This window comes from Anabrus simplex, chromosome 13, assembly GCF_040414725.1.
Source record: "Anabrus simplex isolate iqAnaSimp1 chromosome 13, ASM4041472v1, whole genome shotgun sequence".
NCBI lineage: Eukaryota > Metazoa > Arthropoda > Insecta > Orthoptera > Tettigoniidae > Anabrus > Anabrus simplex.
This window is the reverse complement of record NC_090277.1, coordinates 9,266,904-9,289,311: the sequence shown is the minus strand read 5'-3', so window position 1 is coordinate 9,289,311 and position 22,408 is coordinate 9,266,904. Positions and strand designations below refer to the sequence as shown.

Here is a 22,408-nt window from a genome sequence, read left to right as displayed (position 1 = left end):
CCAGAAGTGCCACTTGGGCTCATCAGTTGGATTGGCATGCCTCTCCAAATCCATGGTCCCACCAAGTTAGCAAATAGGGATTGCTGACCTGTTAAAGGAGAAGTGAATTCTTCATTTTCAGAAATATGTACTGCTAACAGTCAGTCCCAAACAGTACATGTGTTTTTTTTAAAGTAAAAGCCCTGTCCCTGTGTTTTGATTTCCATGGAAGATTAGATGCTGCATGGCTGTGATACAAATATTGAAAATATTGGAGAACTACAGGCCTGTCTGCTTACTTCATTGGTCAATAAACTAAGACCATAATGGTGATGAAAATAGTAATATATATTTCTGGTACCTTTATTTCAGTAAAAAGTTAGTGGAAGTAATTTTTGGCTCATTTTCATATAAGAACTTCTGTTGCAGTGTGAAATGGGCCAGAAAATAGAGATGAAGGAGGATCCTGTCTGGCTTGAAGGCACAGCAAGTACATCCTTTGTAAGTATTGTTCCTCATTACTAAAAAAACCAAACCAAACCCCATGGCACTACAGCCCCTTGAAGGGCCTTGGCCTACCAAGCGACCGCTGCTCAGCCCAAAGGCCTGCAGATTACGAGGTGTCGTGTGGTTAGCACGACGAATCCTCTCGGCCGTTATTCTTGGTTTTCTATACCGGAGCCGCTATCTCACCGTCAGATAGCTCCTCAATTCTAATCACGTAGGCTGAGTGGACCTTGAACCAGCCCTCAGGTCCAGGTAAAAATCCCTGACCTGGCTGGGAATCGAACCCGGGGCCTCCGGGTAAGAGGCAGGCACGCTACCCCTACACCACGGGGCCGGCTTATTACTTTATAGTGATCATAATTTGATATTCAAAACATTTTCCAAGCTATAAGTTACAAAGTATTTCACCTAGAATAATGTCTGGAGAATAACAAGAGGCATAAACTCTCCAACTTTTAAAAGGTACTTTGTCAGATGATTCATTATGTTCCACTTTCATAGCATGACATATCTACGTGGTAGTCTGGTAGGTGTAGCTGTCAGTGGCCATCAGATGAGTGGTAATGGCATGCTGGATGTCATTCATTGTTTTTAGAAATAGCAGATAGTTGTTGACATTGGAACCCTTTTTTCCTTACTTTTCCCATGGATAATTTAATGATTGGTTACATAACACTAATTATTTTCAATGTAAAATAACTCAACAGGCCCTGTTCTTTAGAGAATGAGCACAGGGTCCCAGTAAGATTCTCAGCAAGTTTGAGATATCACTTCTTGAATCATGGAGTTGATTAGGGATCCTGTCCATGCTATGACATTTTCTCATATTGGTAAACTACTATAGCGATATTTAGGTAACTGTTTATGAAAAAATAACTGATTGTGACTGGTTGGGTCATTTTTGTCTAAAATCATAAGAGGATCGACTTCATTATTGCAGTATTGATAATTGCCACCAAGAGATTTATATAGATGTGTGTGTGGGGGGGAGTGTGCTAATAATGGGTCTCTTCTCCTGATTTTATAACATAGATGGTCCTTTAATAATCATATACAGGGAATCTGAAATATTTGTCCCTCTTGTGTAAATTTGTAATACCAAACTAAATGGTCCATTATTGGACATTATAAATTTTCCAGCTAACTCATTCCTGGTTGCCAGCATTTTGCCCCCGTGTGTTAGGTTGGGCTCATCAGTTGGTACCTAGTATACCCACCAACATGCATGGCTAGTGCATACCGTGGAGGCCACTGTGCAGGGTACTTGGAGCCACCAGCAGTGCCAATGCACTATGAGAGACTTTGTCTCATTACCAAAAATTGATGCCTGCTTGGCCGTCACATGATATAGATGTTGTTTTCCATAGGGAATCTGGAATATTTGTCCCGATTGAGTAAATTTATAATACCAATCTGAATGGTCAATTATTGGACCTTATAAATTTTCCAGCGAACTCATTCCTGGTTGCCAGCGTTTTGCCCCTCTCTGCTAGGAATGAGTTAGCTGGAAAATTTATAGTGTCCAATAATGGACCATTTATATGGGTATTATAAATTTACTCATTTGGGACAAATATTTCAGATTCCCTATGGAAAACAACATCTATATCATTCCTCTTCTTGCATGGCACCTTCACCGCAAGGCCACTTTTCTTCTCCAATCTTCACCATGGCAGTTCCTTCCCACCACTTGGATTCCTCGGAAACTCATCCATATTACAACTGTGTGAAGACAAATCAGCTGGATGAAGTCTTCCTCATAAATGCTGTCACTCTGTTCTGTGGGAGAAAATCATTACGGTATTTCCTTCACTCTATTTCGTATAGACACACCATTCTTTATCCATATCAATGTAGTGTCCAAAAATTGCATTGCACATGAATGAGCCTTATACAGTTTTTTACAGTGGTTAACATTCAAACACCAATATGGCAGGAAAGCAATTCAAGTAGTGGTGTTATAGTTCTTTTAATTGGTGCTACCCTCCCTTTTGTGAATATTAGTTGCAGACTGATTTCATCATGATGCTTGCCTCTCAAAAATACAACTGCCTCTTAAGCATATTTACTGGCATTGCAGAATGTAGGAAGTTATTAAGACTTCCTTACATTCATCCAAATTAAATCATCTTGGTATAGCGATACAAGCTAATGGAGGTAATTGTTAATTCCACTTTATGAAGATATGTTTTTTTTCTTGTAGTACCTCTGTGTCACAACTAATTCTCCTCTCCCAACTGTCCTGCGACAAGGTCTTAGGCATCAGTCACAGGATGGGAGAAACCAATGGGGGCAAAGATGCCATGACAGATAGATAGAATACTTGTCTTGTTACAGGTTTGTTATGAATTCTGCAATTTTTTGTGACAAGACCTAGCAGCCTGAGTACTGGAGAGACTGAGTGTTTTGTGCCGGAAAAAAGCATGCTACTTTCCCATCCACTTGCGACGATGAAAAACCTTGAAGCTCGTATGAGTATTATCTCCCCACCACAGAAATGAATCAACCCTCTTTACTGACACTTGTAGGAACACCTTATGTTTGACATCACATCCCCTGACCTCTCTCTAAACCTGAGAGGGAATAAGATTGATTAAGTTCGGATCTTTGTTCATGCAGTAATTTAGTGACAAATCCCTCTTCCTTTTACTGGATGTGGTGAATATGGGTCTAATTCACATAGTTGCACTGTCCTTAAATACATCCCGATGATGTAGAATATAGATTTTACCTCGATCCCCTTTATAATGTCTCTCTTCATCAATACCATCTTTAGCCCATGCTTGCAGTACTGCATCATACTCTTCAAATTGGTCTTCACAGATAATTTTCTCAGCCATAGGATATAGTCTTTTTTTCTGCAACATCCTTATGCTGTATTTTACTATTAATCCATATTGTTTCTCAACTCTTCTGTCAAGAAGACATTGATGTTGGTGAAATTACATTTAAGGAAGTGAAAACGGCAGTAAATAAAGTCCATTGTCATAAAGCAGCAGGAATAAATGAAATTGGACCTGAAATATTTAAATATAGTGGGAAGGAATGATACCATTCATTATACACTGACTGACAGAGCAAATGCAACACCAAGAAGGAGTGGTCAGAACTTTATGCCAATTGCAGGGTAGACTGACGTCACTGAGGTATGCTCATGATGTGAAATGCGCCGCTGTGCTGCGCACGTAGCGAACGATAAATGGAACATGGCGTTGGCGAATGGCCCACTTCGTACCATGATTTCTCAGCCGACAGTCATTGTAGAACATGTTGTCGTGTGCCACAGGACACGTGTATAGCTAAGAATGCCAGGCCGCCATCAACGGAGGCATTTCCAGCAGACAGACGACTTTACGAGGGGTATGGTGATCGGGCTGAGAAGGGCAGGTTGGTCACTTCGTCAAATCGCAGCCGATACCCATAAGGATGTGTCCACGGTGCAGCGCCTGTGGCGAAGATGGTTGGCGCAGGGACATGTGGCACGTGCGAGGGGTCCAGGCACAGCCCGAGTGACGTCAGCACGCGAGGATCGGCGCATCCGCCGCCAAGCGGTGACAGCCCCGCACGCCACATCAACCGCCATTCTTCAGCATGTGCAAGACACCCTGGCTGTTCCAATATCGACCAGAACAATTTCCCGTCAATTGGTTGAAGGAGGCCTGCACTCCCGGCGTCCGCTCAGAAGACTACCATTGACTCCACAGCATAGACGTGCACACCTGGCATGGTGCCGGGCTAGAGCGACTTGGATGAGGGAATGGCGGAACGTCGTGTTGTCCAATGAGTCACGCTTCTGTTCTGTCAGTGATAGTCACCGCAGACGAGTGTGGCGTCGGCGTGGAGAAAGGTCAAATCCGGCAGTAACTGTGGAGCGCCCTACCGCTAGACAACGCGGCATCATGGTTTGGGGCGCTACTGCGTATGATTCCAAGTCACCTCTAGTGCGTATTCAAGGCACGTTAAATACCCACCGCTACGTGCAGCATGTGCTGCGGCCGGTGGCACTCCCGTACCTCCAGGGGCTGCCCAGTGCTCTGTTTCAGCAGGATAATGCCCGCCCACACACTGCTCGCATCTCCCAACAGGCTCTACGAGGTGTACAGATGCTTCCGTGGCCAGCGTACTCTCCGGATCTCTCACCAATCGAACACGTGTGGGATTTCATTGGACGCCGTTTGCAAACTCTGCCCCAGCCTCGTACGGACGACCAACTGTGGCAAATGGTTGACAGAGAATGGAGAACCATCCCTCAGGACACCATCCGCACTCTTATTGACTCTGTACCTCGACGTGTTTCTGCGTGCATCGCCGCTCGCGGTGGTCCTACATCCTACTGAGTCGATGCCGTGCGCATTGTGTAACCTGCATATCGGTTTGAAATAAACATCAATTATTCGTCCGTGCCGTCTCTGTTTTTTCCCCAACTTTCATCCCTTTCGAACCACTCCTTCTTGGTGTTGCATTTGCTCTGTCAGTCAGTGTAGTTATTTTCATGGAGTTACAGATGGTTGAACTATCAGTTAGCCTAACATTATTAAGATAACTTATGCATTTTTTCAATATCAGTACAAATTTTGGGCTCGTTGGATTATCTGTTTGCGGCCTTGGTTTGTTTACTCATAGGATAGCATGAATTTATTATATTAAATGCAAGATTTAGGAACATTACAAACTGAATTGTACTTTCACAAGCAGTAAGTACTTCATGACCTATACCTCTGCAAAATTTACAGAATTACTGAAGATTTATGCACCTAAGGAAACATTAATCTTCTGTCTCACCCAGTCTAAATTATTCCTCCTTAATCTATAACCAGTGTGCAGGCCTTTCACTTCTTGTAATAGTACCAAATTTTTCTAGGTATTTCACCTCAGTAATATTTTGGTGGCCTGGAGCTCTAACATCTATGACAACCTGCTTTTCTGTTAGCAAATTCATTGCAAGTTTTATATTGTGAGCAGGACCAAGGGAAGATTACGCCTTTTGCTCAGAGTTTGCTGGATGAGGAAAACAATACTAGCAGTTCAGTCCAACAAACTTCATTCCTAAGGCTGTTAACCTCAATCCCATCACCACTGTTGGCAATATGATTTTTTGTACTTGTCTCTTGCAGTTTTCTCAAATATTCATTCACCAAATTTTACTTCACTTCTTCGAGCCCTTCACCCACTGGTATTTTTGAGCTCCTATTCAGTGCTGTCACCATAAAATCTAATGCTTCCTTGGCCACTTCATACTCACCAGTATCTAAATATCCCTTACCTAAGTCAACATACACACCAAACTGTTTATTTTTCCACCTCAAGACCTTCTTCACAGCCATTTCATCAAACTTCTAAGTTCCGAGGATTGGTTCTGAAATAGCCCTAACTATTTTCTTTCTTTTAAAAACTCTCTTCTGTAAAACCTGTATTGCCATAAATAGATATTGCCCAGTGACGAAGATTTTGAAGATGTGATAGTGTAAGAAACTTTGAGGATCTTGAATGATTTCTAGCTGATCAAAGACTTTCCTCCTGTTTCTGTTTGCTCTGCCATGACTTCAGCTGTTTTATTTCTCTGGTAGCCTGCACCAATTGCTGCTTTATTTACTTAGGGCTGGACAAAGTTTGTAGTTTAGGTCGTTGGTTTGGTAATTTAAAAGATAAAATTTTTTGAAATAGTGTCATCCTGATCACTACAATTTTATATTACACAATAAATAAGAGTAGCAAGTGATTAGGAGTAAATAATTTGAAACTATTTAATAGTCCCCGCTTTATATACTTCAATTTTAATAGGATGTTCCTCATCAATTTCTTCTGGTGTGTTTTCTTGGTTACGTTTTATTGGCAGTGGGCACTCTGTTTTCTTTGTTTGCAGATGTGAGGTAAAATAAAATATGGTTAGAACTGTGTTTGGCAGTAGTCGCCCCTGGTCATTTGATTCGTGTACTTATTTTCAAAGTGTGTAGAACATAAGTGAATTAATTCCTTGGTCTTTAAAAAGGAAATCAGTGAACATGAGAGACTGGTGTGCAACAGTACTGTGCGGCCTCCACAGTGACACCTAGCTCTAAGTGGCAGCTGATGAGGATCCTCCCTGCCTTCAGGCTGAGTACTTCACAGATGACAGGAGATGTGGAAGATACATACCTCATGTTGAGCAGTGCTTGCTGTTATAGGATGTGAAAGATAACAGTGATAAATTGTGACGTTCTTAATGCAACACCCAACTACACAGAAGACAAATACAGAGAAACAGTAAAATCTACATTAAACACAGGGATACTTACCTTGGGGCCAGTAACGTACTAATGTAAAACATGGAAGAGGGCCCAAAACATGTAAAACTTGACAAGTTTCTAGGTAAGGTGACTAAGGGTACCAAATAAAAGACGAGATTAAGGGTTAAATCAATATATTTACTTAAAGAATAATAAACTTGTCATTAATAACATTTAAATAACAAGATTCAGAAATTCTTGCAATGTATTGAAAATAATGAAAGTTAATGCTAAATTAATTCATTACAATAGGTATTAAATATATAGATTTATATTAATTAAAAATTACAAACACACATTCAGATAGCAAGCTACTGTAATTATTGCAATGAATCGAAAAATAAACAAAGTCGAGAACTGACGTTCCAAAATATTAATTAATATTAAATAGATCTCTTCCCTAAAAGATAATAATACTACTGGCCAGTAAGTTTAACTAGGTACCCTACAATTAATCTGGTTAGAATGAAATTTTTTTCCAGTCCCTCTACATAAATGTTTGAACAATCCCAGAAACATGGTCATACACAAAATTCAAAATGTAGCTACAACAGCAATTAAAATTACACGGAAAAATAATTAAATGAAATGACAAATACATTGCAGAAAATTTCCTGAACAAGTTACAGATTACAAAGGGAAAACACAATTAATGTTCCACAATTAACAGAACAATGACACACAAACGGGAGCCTACAGCTACCCAAGCTAAGCTATCATAATTTTAACAACAGGCATAGCCTCTTGAAATCGAGGCACACCCACGAGGTAGGATAAGTGAATGTGATGCAACAAAAGAAAGGAAAGAGAAACAGAACACAGACAAGAATTAGACAGGGGAGCATAAACCAAAAGATTTAAAAAATGGGATAAACAAATTTTAATTTGCTACAATCGCGGTATTGCATTAATAATAATAAGATATAGTTGATTGAATTTAGTCGGCCACATGTTGTAGGGGTAGCATGCCCGCCCCCGGGTTCGATTACCGGCCAGGTCAGGGATATTTACTGGGACCTGAGGGCTGGTTCAAGGTCCACTCAGCCTATGTGATTAGAATTGAGGAGCTATCTGACGGTGAGATAACGACCCTGGTCTAGAAAGCTGAGGGTAACAGCCGAGAGAATTCATTGTGCTGACCGCACGACACTTCATAATCTGCAGGCCTTCGGGCTGAGGAGCGATCGCTTGGAAGTCCAAGGCCCTTCAATGGCTCTAGTGCCATGTAGTTTTGTTTGGTTTGATTGAATTTAACATTTCATTTAACAAAAATTTTAGAGAATACCGAAATACTTGTTATTAAATTTAAAGTTAGGGGGCCTTTGAAGTACAGAAATATGCATATTAGTCAGAATATAAACCCAACCCTAGAAAGGCAGAAAAGAACAATCCCATTACGAAAAATTAAACCAGCATGCGGCATCATGCAATAAATAATGGTGCAATTAGAGACCACAAAACAATAAACCAGGAATTATAGAAAGAAATCCACCAACTAAAATTAATAATAATAAATCCTAAGAAAATTAAGAAGCAGAAAATTTAACGCAACGATAATCTCAGTTAAATAAAACAAATGAAATACTTTTAACACTCATAGGCGCATATACCGTGTTTCCGAATTACCCCGATAATCCAATTACAGTTCCAAGGATGAATTTTATAAAAACCTTATTACATTTTAAAAATCTTGATGATGCTGATTTTTTCCATATTATGAAAATGTTGGAGGGACAAAGAGATCGCAGTTTAATTTAATTAACAAACCATTGCCAAAATATCCAGGACGTATTAAATCTGCAAGAGATGTCACAAGGAGCTCTTAGGACTGCAGTGAAATGGTTTTCATCTAATAAACTACTCTGCAACAAGAATAAAACCCAACATATTCTGTTAGGATTGTCCAATAATATAGTAAGTCAGTCAGTTAAGCTACTGGGTATTCATATTGATACCAAATTAAGCTGGTAAGTACATGTCAATCATGTCTGTAAAAATGTATCACAGGTCTCATATCTCACATGGAAATTGAGGGAATTAGTAATAGCAGACTATTTGAGAATGGCATATTTTGGACTTTTCCAGTCCCATATTTCATATGGGCTGCTATTGTGGGGACATTCATGTTATGTCCATAATTTATTGCTAATTCAGAAGAAGTTTATTCGTGTAATGTGTAAAGCTGGTTCTTCTGAGCACTGTCGTCCCCTTTTTATCAGGCTTAAAATATTAACAGTTATAAATCTATATATTTTTATCTCATTATTGTACGTTAAAAACTATCTGAATGAATTTACCATCAGAGAAAAAATCCATCAACACGATACTCGTAATAAGGGTAATATTGATGTCCCAAGACATAGACTTGTAAAAACAGGTAACTCACATAAAGTAAATAGTATAATATTTTTTAATAAATTACCATTCTCTGCACAGGATGTGTCCATCAATAATTTTAAAAGAATACTGTATAACTGGATGTTGGAAAATCCATTTTATGACAAAAGGAATTCTTAGAAATGAAAACTGTTAATATTGACTTTTAATAACTGTATATATATAGTAGAAATAATACTGTAGTATTGGATGACAAAACCTATTTCATGTAAATGATCAATGGTGAATAAATATTCTTATTCTTATTCATAAATGGGTAGGCCTAATTTTGTCACATTATGAAGCAAGTTTTGTTACTTCCATTTACGATAAGGCCTTCTCCACATAATCCACGGCAGTAGATGTTCACCAAAATATTAAAAGGTATCAGTACTTACATTTTCATAATAGAGTATCCCATTAAATTAATCACATGTTTCATGAAAATAAAAAAAGGAAAATAAAATAGTAAAATTGAATCACAAGAATTAAGGCAAAAGCCTCAATTTACATGTCTGTAGTATCAGACTCCATTGCACTAGCACTCAAGCATGTCTTCCACAACACATGCCAATCGACTTCCATCTTGTACAATGGCTCAAGAACAATTCCTCGGGAAGCCGGAAGCAGCCATAGTTCACAGTTCAGAAGCAAGTTATGTGCATGCCTGCCAGAATAGATTTACTTATCAAATGAATGGGATGATCGCAGCTCAACGTAATAATGGCAGATTGCAGATATTTAAGTACATTGACATTGTAGATCACTCCAATTAACAGCCGTTTCAAACAGTGGAAGCTGAGGGAAGAAATAATCCCAGTACACAAGCCCATTAAGTTCAAACAAATACCTTTTTTTCATATTCATGTCACAGATTCTCCCATCCAGAAGCCAGAACACTGGGGAGGTAAAAAGTTCAAAACGGTAATACCAGGTTATACGGTACAGTTTCAATGTCCAAACAAAATCTTCATATGCTGATTACAGGAAGTTACAATCCAAAATTTTCAAGTACAATTAACATGGAATGTTGGTTGATGAAAGTCAGATCTTCACAATATACCAACTGATAAACAGGTTGTGTGACCAGAGGGAGATACAACAGGGCCAGCGTCACATCCCACACCACACAGGTTGACTGTACATAATGTAGAAGTTTAATCACACAAGTACTCAGTGCAGTAACCAACCAGAATTATCACATACTCTTGCTCTCTGATCAGCAGATGCATGGGTGTAATATCGCGCAAATTAAACTGAAGCACCACACACAAGAGCAGAAATCGTGGGGGCAAGTGCAACTCTACAGATCACAACAAACCAAAATGGCTCTCTTACAGATGTGGTTTTTTTTTGCTAGGGGCTTTACGTCGCACCGACACAGTCTCACAGATGTTAGGGAGCACATAAAATCCAAACTGGGTTTCCAAGACACTTTTTCAGTACTACTTTAGAATTTTCAAGGGGCAATGCCATTTGGTCCTTGTTTCAATGACTGTGAAATCCTGACATTCACCTCCCCGTGGTAGATAGGGGGCAACGACTGCAGCAGGCGGCTAACGAATGAAGGGACTGTTTATCTCCCTGTATAAGAAGATCCCCTATACCAAGTGCCAACAGTCTCTTTGACAGTGGATGAGCGGTATGGGTAAGGGCACTCTATTGTCCTGGGGACAAGGAATTGTTCACAAAGGCAGAGGAGCCAGTTTGGTCAACGGCATTAGGATGCAGAAGGCAATGGGAAACAACTGCATTAAAGATCCTGAGAGATATTCCAGTAAATCCACATGGCATGGCTGTAACGTCAAGATCAGGGCTGGCCGTGTAGATCGTCTACCTCTGTTTGGAGACGACAGCTTAAGAGGAAGAATATTAAGTTCCACATGCCTACAATAACGGGAGAGAGCTCTTCCAAATTTAGCTTGAGTTGAACACAAAAGTGACAATGTTCACCTGACCTAGTTAATTAACATTGTTAGTATTGACTTTTAAATGATCATCAAAATACTGATAAAGATATTTTATATTTCCTTACTGGCGTGTAAGCCAATATACATTAAATTCCTTGAAGTATAAGCTTATGTACTATATTATTAATAATCCAACAAAATTATTGATCAGCGACAATTACATAGTAAGAAAAAGGTGAAATAATTTAACTGAAATATTCCCAAGAATTAAAGTACTGATATTGAGAATAATATACCAAGAACGGAGGAACAATTTTGAATATACAAGTTGGCTCACGGAATTCAGTGGTAAGATACAGAACTTGTGACCCCAGCAATAATTAAATAATTAATTAAATAAAATTTAATTAACCTAACCTGAACATCAAGCACCAAATTATTAGGTTGAAGACCGTTACAAAACACTTTCCACATTCATTTACATGAAATACCAGCATTCTTCCACACTTTACATAATTCCAAAGTTCAGTACACATAGTAGTAGGATACCTAAACAATGAACAGAAAGGATAAAACAATGGAGGGTACATGGAGGTAGTAATGGGTAGGCTTATTACTAGATGGACCCTGTAGTACTCACAATGATAACCCATCTACACAACACCATCCTCCTCAATAACAAGATAACCCAGAACATGAAGGAGGTCGGGAAAACAAGTAGCAAAGAGACAGAAAAATATAGTAAACCAAACCATACATAATCGTAATGCAGAAATCACATGAAAAATCGACCCGGAATTGAATTGAATTGAATTGAATTTAATTTATTGATCATAATTTACATGCCACTGAGGCTGAATAGCCCCTTTATGTAGCGTCTTCTTATAATACAAAACAGGTTTATGAACACACTAACTACATTTTTATAATATTAAAGTATTAAACTAAACTTAAAAAATGAAAATACAGATAACAAATCCAGTAAGGTTAAGACATTCATTATATAATAAGTAAGAAAGTAAATCATTAAGCCCTTCTGTTATTTTGGACTACATGTATCTAAAGGATATAAAGCTAAAGCAGAGAAACAATTTTCTTCAAAGTATACATATTTCTGATTGTTCGACACAAGAATGTCTGATCTCAGCCTCTTGCGTACTCCTCCAGAAAGATAGATGTTAGGAACTGCTTTAGTTGGGTACAGTTAGTGTTATTTGCGAAACGGTGAAGATTAAAGTCTTTAAAGATACGTGATGCAGTGCAAACAAAGGCTTTGTAGAATTTAGTGGTACGATGAAGGGGAATTTGAAGGGTGGTTTTTGTAAACCTATTATCTCTGTTATGTATCGACTCCATAGGTTTAAATGCATTATAAAGGTGGGATGGTGTCTTCAGTTTGAGAATTTTCTGCGTAGCAACAGCTACTGAGATTTCCCGACGTTCATGGAGTTTCAACCATTGTAGCTGTATGTAATAGGGTGTTATGTGTTCATCACGCCTGGCATTTGTAACGTAACAAATACACGCGTTTTGTACCCTCTATAGTTTTATGTTCAAAGTTTCAGATAAGTCGTTGTATACAACTGAACCATAGTCAATTATTGGAAATATAAGACTTTGAACAAGGAGTTTTCGCATGAAAGGTGGTGTACATGACACGTTACGTTTCAAAATATGCATGGATGACACAACTTTTCGGATTACATTTGACGTATGATCAGACCAGGATAAGGTTCTGTCGAAAATTAGACCTAGATTGTTAACGGTGTTACTATAATGAATATCTGTCTCTTGAATTTTTATTGCTGAAAGGTATTTGAGGTCAACAGTTTTCAGGAGTTTTGTGTAACCTATGCAAATAAGCTGGGTCTTAGCCACATTTAATTGGAGGTTATGATTTGCGCTCCATTCGATCAATCGAGAGATGTCATGGTTAAAATGCGTTATACAAGAAGATGCGTTAGTGGGACAAAAGTGGAAGTAAGCTTGTAAGTCATCTGCATACATGTAAAATGTACTGCTTTTAAAGACTTCAGATATGTCGTTAATATGAATAGAAAAACATAAAGGACTGAGGACTGATCCTTGTGGTACGCCACAGTTTACTGATTCCCAGCTAGAGAATCGACCGTCAACGAACGTGACTCTTTGTGATCTATTTGACAGATATGATTCAAACCACGAAAGAGCACCCTGGGAGAAGCCAGTTGACTTCAGCTTAGCAAGAAACAATTCATGATTAACAGAGATACTAAGCTGCCTCTTATCGGTGGCTGCGTGTATATCATCTGTAACCTTCAGAAGAGCAGTAGTAGTACTATGGCCCTTCTTGAAGCCAGATTGGTAGGGATTTAGAATGTTGTATTTAGACAAATATTCACATATCTGCTCATGAACAATTTTTTCTAGTGCCTTACTAAGTGCACAGAGGATGTTGATAGGGCCTAAAATCACTACAGACTGTTGGTATTTTCTTTTGGGGCACAGGACGTACATTGGCACGCTTCCACTCTGAGGGATAAGCTCCATTCTGTAGAGAGAAGTTAAATAAGTGCACAAGGGCAGGAAGAAATGTGTCCATGCAGGTAGAAATCATGGATATTGGAATATTATCTGGACCTTTAGGTTTAGTTCGTATTGGTCTGACTGCTTTTTCTACCTGTGAAAGGTGTATGTACATGAAATAGAATTTATCTCTGTTACTTGGAGTGAGATGTCTATAATGTTTGGCAGTCTCTGATACTTTCAGAGAGTTGGAGTTAGAGACTGATGTCAAGTGATATTCACTTAACTCAGATGGAGTAACAGGCATCTGGCTATCTAGAGAGTGACTGACTCCAATACCAAGAGATTTTGCAGCACGCCAAGAAGCTGAGGTGCTCTATTACGGAAGATGTTGTACGTATACTTCACTCTAGTGTTCCTAATTACTTGTTTTGTCTCATTACGTTAGATCCTGAATTGCTTGTAATCATCTGGAAGTTTAGTTTTATTAAATTTCTTGATAGCTCTTTCCCATTTACTTATCAATTCCTTAATACGCTTATTGAACTGTGGTGATGACCGGTGTTTTACGAGAATTCTTTTTTGGGGTGCTTGCTTGTCATAGAGTGAAAGTACAAAGCTGTTGAAGAGAGATACTTTTTGATCTACGTCATTCGACTGAAAAAACATATTCCAGGGTAGTAATTCAGCGTCAGCATGAAAATTGTTCACATCAAATTTACTGAAGACTCGAACAAGAATAGTTTTAGGAATTTGTTTTGGCGTGGATAAAGTGAATACAGCATACAGCAAGTCATGACCAGAAAAACCGGCAGCTGGTTCTTATCCATATTCTACTACCAACTCATTGCAGTTCGATGAGATTATGTCAAGAGTGCTATCGGAAATGGCAGTATGAAAGGTTGGATTGAATGGAAGGCAGTCGAGGTTACAAGCATTGAGCACATCACGTATTATTTCGCTTTCAAACGACCCAGTTCCGAAGCGAGCATTAACATCGCCCACAACGAATATGTATTTATAATTCATAACATGAGAATACATATCATTCAGGAATGTATCCATGAACCCTACTTTTGGTGGATGATATATACAAGCGAAAAGAATTTTAGTATTTGAAAGGGCTATATTAAGGATTATGTATTCAGGTTTCTTACTGTACTCTCCAGGAGATTTACTAAGTACGCTACATTTTATGTTATTCTTCAAATAAATTGCAACACCACCAGCGGCTCTGTTTAATATGTCGTTATGGATAATATTATACCCATCGAGACAGGTGGCAGAATCTGGTACTGAAGGTTTAAGAAATGTTTCACTGACTGCGATAAGATCAAATGAACTCTTGCCGAAAATGTGCCGGAACTCAGATATATGGGAGGAGTCGACAAGAGACTGAGAATTGATATGAATGACCTTAAGATTTCTTGTGTTTCTCACACTAACATCGTATAGTTAATTAGATAAGACACACTCAGTACTTGTCATGAGTACAATATGGTACAAAGGGTTCATTAGTTCAATAGCAGATCGTTCAAAGAAGTACGATGAACTACAATAATTTAAGGATTTAGAAATTATGTGATGAAGTGAGAAAAATAAATGAGTAGAAAATTGGTATAAAATGAATTGCGTTAGCAGATATTTCTAAATATTAAATAAAATTATAACTAATATACTACACTAAATATAATGGTTGCGAAAGAGAGACTTTTGTATCGTTAGCCTCGCCAGAATTATCTCTACTTCTCGTCTTAAGTATTTCCAGTAATACAGTGATATACAGGAATACGAATTATCTCACCGCATCATTTCAGTGGAGCTGGGTAGCATTTCTTCAGTTCCTCAAGGTCACGTTCCATCTTCACTCAATGTTTTACATCACCAGCCCCCACCATTATAATACAATCCATAGTCCACACTGAATTTAGTCCGAAATGGCTCACAGCACGTTGGAGAATATCAGTATGGGTCTTATTTAGGTCCTCCCGTATAGTTATACCGCTGTTCTTTAACAGCCTCTTTGATTTGAAGACTGCATTTTGGTAGGTGTATGAAACAAATTTCACAATGATGGGCCTGGTTTTGTTGTGACTTCTGATACCAACTCTGTGTGAACGGTCAATCATCGCTGGATCAAGTGGAACATTGGTCCGAGTGGCAATCTTCTGAATGCACTTGTCCGTGTCTTCCCCTGTAGTTTCAGATACTCCAAATATACGTAAACTGTTCCGACGTTGATAACTTTCCAACTCGTCTGTCCTATCGTCTAACTGCCGTTGAAGTTCAATTATTGCCTCGTCTCGTCTGCTGAGTTCACATTTTAATTCTCTTATTACATCAGTATTAAAATCAATACTTTCCTTTAGTTTCTGTATGACCTTATCGGCTACTCTGTCTACAAGTTCGTCGAGGAGTGAACTGTTCTTAATGAGGTTATCCAAAGTTAGCGACACCATAGTATCTATAACCTCCTTGCTTACACTGGTTCGCAAAGTGTCCGATGGAGTGCACTGATCATCACAGGCCGAGATGTTGGCAGCGCTGTTGTGTGAATTTACAGAACGGTTGATGTTCTTCACTTGTTCCCGCGTAGTTTCAGCAGTTGCCACATGAGAGCATGGGCTGTCACTGTTTGTTTCCTTGCCGTTGGAGAGTGGGGTGGCACTCCTGCTCGCGGGCTGAGCGATGCGGGCTTTAGACTTCACTTGTTTACGTGAGTTACCCATTGTAATTCGATAAACGTTTGCAAATTACTTACGAATCACGATACCTTCTTCCAGTTACAGTACCACAGCCCATGCACAGGTTAAAACACCACTGAATGCACACTTGAAATACACTTAACACCGTCTTATAACACCTTCGCAATGATAAATACTGGAGAGGCTCTCACTCGCGTCTATACCACCGTGAGGTAACAGAGAGAGAGAGAGACTGGATACTTCACTAGCGTAATTTAGATGGGGAGGAGTACTCAAAGTGTGTCCGCACGAGATTACCATGCAACATTTTCTAAAGCGAACCACATGACAGTTGACAATTACAGAAAGGATGTCAGGGAAAAACAGACAAGAAATGAAAATGGTATTGCCGTACCAAACAGAAACAGCCCAACACAGCATAAACAAGGCCAAAATTCAAGGAAACTTCACCTCCATATAAATTATCTTTGATAACAATGAGCATAGGTGCTTCATCAAGACCATCAAATGTTCAAGGGAACCTCTGAAAAATCCAGGACTAAATAATTTTATGGTGGCATAAGGACAGTCCACCCTTTGTGAATATGCCAATCAACACAGAAACCCTCCCAGCCAGTCAGAATTCACGTGATATAATAAAACATAAACGATGCAGAAATGATAGATATCATGATCACAAAGCTATATAGTTAATGGAGGGAGAAGAACATTCTGTCAGTCTATTGGGTCCCATACCCCAACAGCAGATAAGGAATTTTACCAGCGGGCCAAGAACTACGCCAAATGATCCCATACTCATTGGAATAGAACTTAGATCAGTCAAATGATAACCAAGCAGCAATGTAAATTGCCATTACATGCAGGGTAGAGCTAGAAGCAACAGGATTACAAGATGATAAACAATAAAACCAGGTGACGAATGGACAAAGAAAAAATTATTATTAATACAAGATATTAGAATCTTTTCGTATTGACGGTTTTCACTTTAAATGGCAAAAAATGAGAGTATCCTCCTATTCAATACATCATATATTCCGTCATGTCTAAGTAAAAAGAAAAACTTAGGAATAGGTCATATAAATAAGCTTGATCAGATGAAACTAGCAATTGGGTGCAAAGGAAAACTTTTCATAATAATACCACATCACACACAACAATTGACCTACAGATTATTATTCAAAAGGTCATAAGCTCTCATATCAAAAAACATCAAATGAAATATAAATAAAGCCAGTGTACAACCATGAAATGGCAACAATGCGCAGAAAGGCCTCGGGGAAAAATCCTCGGCTAATAATAAGTTGAATTACGTCACCTACGAGACATCCCACACTGACTGGCAAACACCTTACCTACCTCTAGGATTCCACATACATACGTTACATACATTATCAGAATAGACTGTTATGCATTTCAGCGTTCAGTCTGCAAGACTCTGTGAATTTACTAAACATCGCCACAATCCTTGATTTGCAACTAGTGTTGTGGCCTCATTTAGTTGAATACCTCTTATCTTTAAATCATTAGAAACCGAGTCTAACCATTGTCGTCTTGGTCTGCCTCTATTTCTCTTACCATGCTGAAATAAAATATACCAGCCAAGACATGGACATGCAATATCAGGTTGGCGCAATGTAAGACTAGAGAAGATTTCATATTAATCTTGAAGACCCCATAATCAACTAGACGGATGACATTACACACTAGACAGACAACTTTTGCAAGATACAATCCCATAATCAATAGGAAAATAAACAGGAAGAGTTAAGGAAATGGTTTTATTTCAGACCAAATTCCACACTTACTAGTTGAAGAAATGTACTGATGACTACATACCAATTGCAAGACCCAGAACCAAACTCCCAGAATGAAAACACAGTAAAAATGAAGGATTATTTCAGCATTAAGCCAGGTGTGCTCCACACCAGTATCGAGAAATGAGCCCACAAAACCACGAAGCAGCAACAGTAGCATATAGATAATGGAAATAACCAAGCATCAACACATGCAGCAACCAACCAGGACTAGCAATGTAAAATCAGGAAGAATGAAAAATTCACTCAAGCACATAGCCAAAACTGACATCATTAACCAGATCAAGAAGGTCACATTACATGCGTGACACTGGTCAGTTACCATAAGTAGCACAGAATAAAATCCCAGAACATAAATTCAGTACACAGACAGCCAAGAGAATATATGCAAGGGGGGAGGAAGCTAACTAGCAGTGACTATAATGAACAAGTTCAAGGAAATCATAGGAGCTGGGAAGAAAAACTTCACCACCAACTTGATCCAATGCACAATGTACCAGGGGACAATAGGAAAGGAAGTAGCACCAAGAGAGGATCAGACATGACTAATAATCCCACAAGAGAACAGACAGACATACCCAACATGGACATATCAAATTAAAAGATAATGCCGGTGTTTTGTAAAAAGGGCCTTATCATTAATTTTTATGAAATTGGGTTAAATACACCATTTTTCCTAGAAAACGCCAGAAATTGCCCTGTAAAAGGGGAATTATCATATTTGACATAGTATTCGGGATAATGGCGCATAAAAGAGCTTTAACGACAGTCGCGGCAAGAAATAGAACTGTGAAAGGGGCCTTATAACAACATGCTACTATTTGTTATCGGCAGGTATATCCCTGGTAACAAAGTTTGTTACAATAGTTGAACGAATTCACATAAGAGAGAAACTGCTAAATAGTTTTCTACAATTACTAACTTTGATTATGTTTCTCACATTTTTAGCCTCATAAAATTCAGCTGACAATGGACTAAGTTCCTGTTTACAATTTATAGTGGTTTATGTTGTGAATTGTGGGTGAAGATGGCTTCTAGAAGCTGGAAAATATTACAGATGTGCTGTGAAGTGAATAAACTAGCTGAACAGGTAACCTGTAGAAATGGCAATATTCATGGGAGTTCTTCTTCCAATAAATCTAATGCTGTTGACAATCAGTATACTGAAAATAGAGACTCTAGTTCTGACAACAATTAGGATGTTGCTTTTAATTCAATGATAGATAACATACATGTTTCTGGTGTATTGACCATTGAATATGAAACTAGTTTAGTTTTGCATGGCAGGAGTAGTGCTCTTGAACTTGAAAATTATTGTGATAGCTTATAAAATGACTTCCCTGAAAATCCTAAACTTCTTAGCAAAGTACTTACAGTACCTGCAAAACCCCTTGTGGACTATTCAAGCAGTGGCAGTGAAAGTGTTGACGATCCCAACTGTGTGATAGATGAACAAGTGTGTGACAAAGGAAGAAATAGAGACAGAGTAGGACACTCTATAGAAGATGCTGTAGTAGAGAGAAATGGAAGAATGAGGGCAGGAACTCTGTATGAGAGATGGAAGAAAAAGGAACCGAAAGTTAGTGGTAAAATGTACCTTTGGGTTCAGAGGAAAAGTAAAACGAGAGAAAAAGGTGAGACCGAATCTATGTCTAGATAAGCGCTGTCCAAACAGTTGTTCGAAAATAGGAGAAGGGGAAAGAGAGTCGCTTAATCTTAAATATGCCAACATTATAGGAGTTGTTCAGTGATTTTTAACACTAACAATAATATATGCACAATAATGAACATTTGGAAAAAGAAGTAATAGGAAGAAAAGCAGAAACACCAAATACCTGAATGTTAGGACAGCACAACTTAATTTTTTTAAATATTAAATAATACTAATAACCAATATTTACAAGACAAAATAAAAATAAAAATAAAAATGTATGAATGTGATGTTAATAATATGTGCATAATCAGTGTGACATTAACATATTTTTAAGGCTGTATACTAGATATTAAGAACGTTTGCAAGTTAATAAGTAATAGCATCATTACCACCACTTCATCATGTATTCTTTTGTATTATAGAAGCCACTACTCAGCAGATTTTTTGAGGATGTGTTGAATGAACTGACAGGGGATAGCAATAACACTATTTTGTAACTGTTAATGAAATGCAGCATAAAGTCTGCATAAAGTTTCTAGGGAAAACATTGGACATATCCAGGAAGTTATTTCAGTATACATGGGACAATAAAACTTTAATAGAAACTTCAAAAACTGATGAAAGAGGTAAAAAGCCCTCCGCAAACAAAACTCCTGAAGAAATTTGCAAAAGTGTTGAAATATTCATTGATGGCCTTCCTGCACTACCTTCACATTACTGTGGAAATTCATCTACTTTAAAGAAGTATGTACCATTAGAATTCATGTCTCTTGAAAACAGAATTTACGAGAAAGAATGTCAGGAAAAACGTACCTGGAGACATGAGTATAACATAGGTATTCACTTATCAAAGAGAGATAAGTGTGCCTTATGCCTAGCGTTTGAGCAAAAATCTGCTGAACGAAGAAGTGTGCAAGATTTATTTGCTTATGATGAGCACAATAATGAGAAGAAATACATTCTTGATTGCTTTTTGGCTGATCAGAAACGAAGTGGAAATGATGGATTTTGTGTTCTGTTTTCTTCTTCTTTTGATCTACAGAAGGTTTTAAATACATCCCATGGGGATAACCAACTGCTGTACTACGCCAGAAAGTATTCAGTTTACAATTTTACAATCTATGAAAGCAACACAAAGGAAACTTACTGTTATATGTGGGGGGAAAGTGATGGAAACGGGAAGAAATGAAATTGGCAGCCATTTGTATGACTATTTGAAGAAAGTCGATGCTAGAGGAGATGTAACCTCAATTGGTTTTTACTGTGACAACTGTCCTGGACAGAATAAGAACAATCTGGCTTTTTCAATAATTATGCATTACCATATAATGGGTTCGTATATTCTATACATGATAAAATTCTGGTATATTTGAAATTGCTTGAAAAAGATCACAAAAAAAGAATTGGAGTCTATCCACCTCCAGATAGCCCTACGGTACGACATATTCCTCCTCCTTTGAAGCTGAAGATAACAACAAGGAAGTTCATGACACACCAATATCCCCTGCTCCTCCACCTCCTCAAGTATGTGAACAAGAGAGAACGCATCATCACTACTACACCAGACTGAAGACCGTAAAAAATTACAGGAGACACTGTTCCAGAGGAAAGCAGTTTTAAAAAAAATTGACAACTAGGAATTAGTAATATTTTCATCTGCAATAGTAATAGGAGCCACATGATGAAATCTGGATTAATTCATTTGGAGAATTACTTATAAAGGTATAAAAAATTTAATTTAGAAATTGGCCTTTTTTTGCATGAACTTCTTAAGAAAATAATAATTATTAGGACATATTCTCTATGGATTATTATTATACATGTGTTTCCTTGACAACTGCTCTCAATTGTAGAATGAATTTATATTATTTCTCTTAAGTATTTTATTTTTGATATTGTCATTCTTATGTTAATTTTAAGGACATTTCCTCTAAAACATTGATACTTTGTCAATATATGAATTGGTTAAATGGTGTTATGTGGCTGAAGATTTTGATAATATACGAAACATGTACCACTTTTAACCAATAAGTTGCCTTAAGCAATTTAGTGTATCGACAAGGTGGAAAATAAAAAATTCTTAGTTGTGAAACACCATCTGGAGCCTACAGCTACCCAAGCTACATACATACATTATCATAATAGACTGTTATGCCTTTCAGCATTGTCATCAAGCCTCTGTGTGTTTACTAAACGTCGCCACAATCCTCGATTTGCAACTAGTGTTGTGGCCTCATTTATTTCTATACCTCTTATCTTAAAATCATTAGAAACTAAGTCTAATAATCATCGTCTTGGTCTACCTGTACTTCTCTTACCCTCCATAACAGAGTATATTATTCTCCTACGTAACCTATCCTCTTCCATTCCCCTCACATGACCCCACCACCAAAGCCGGTTTGTGCGTACAACTTCATCCATAGAGTTCATTCCTAAATTAGCCTTTATCTCCTCATTCCGAGTATCCTCCTGCCATTGTTCCCACCTGTTTGTACCAGCAGTCATTCTTGCTACTTTCATGTCTGTTACTTCTAGCTTATGAATAAAATATCCTGAGTCCACCTAGCTTTTGCTCCCGTAAGGCAAAGTTGGTCTGAAAACAGACCGATGTAAAGATAGTTTTGTCTGGGAGCTGACTTCCTTCTTACAGAATACTGTTGATTGTAACTGCAAGCTCACTGCATTAGCCTTA

General features: G+C 38.2%; 1 protein-coding gene across 1 annotated transcript in view; it reads left to right on the top strand.

The window, feature by feature from the left end:
* The first annotated feature begins 425 nt into the window (after positions 1-425).
* LOC136884887 (gastrula zinc finger protein XlCGF57.1) overlaps positions 426-22,408 on the top strand; it is a 43,092-nt gene continuing 21,109 nt past the window's right edge. Inside the window, exon 1 of the mRNA XM_067157190.2 lies at positions 426-480. Coding sequence (XP_067013291.2) covers positions 433-480 — 48 coding nt within the window. The 5' untranslated portion in view covers positions 426-432. The remainder of the gene's footprint in view (positions 481-22,408) is intronic.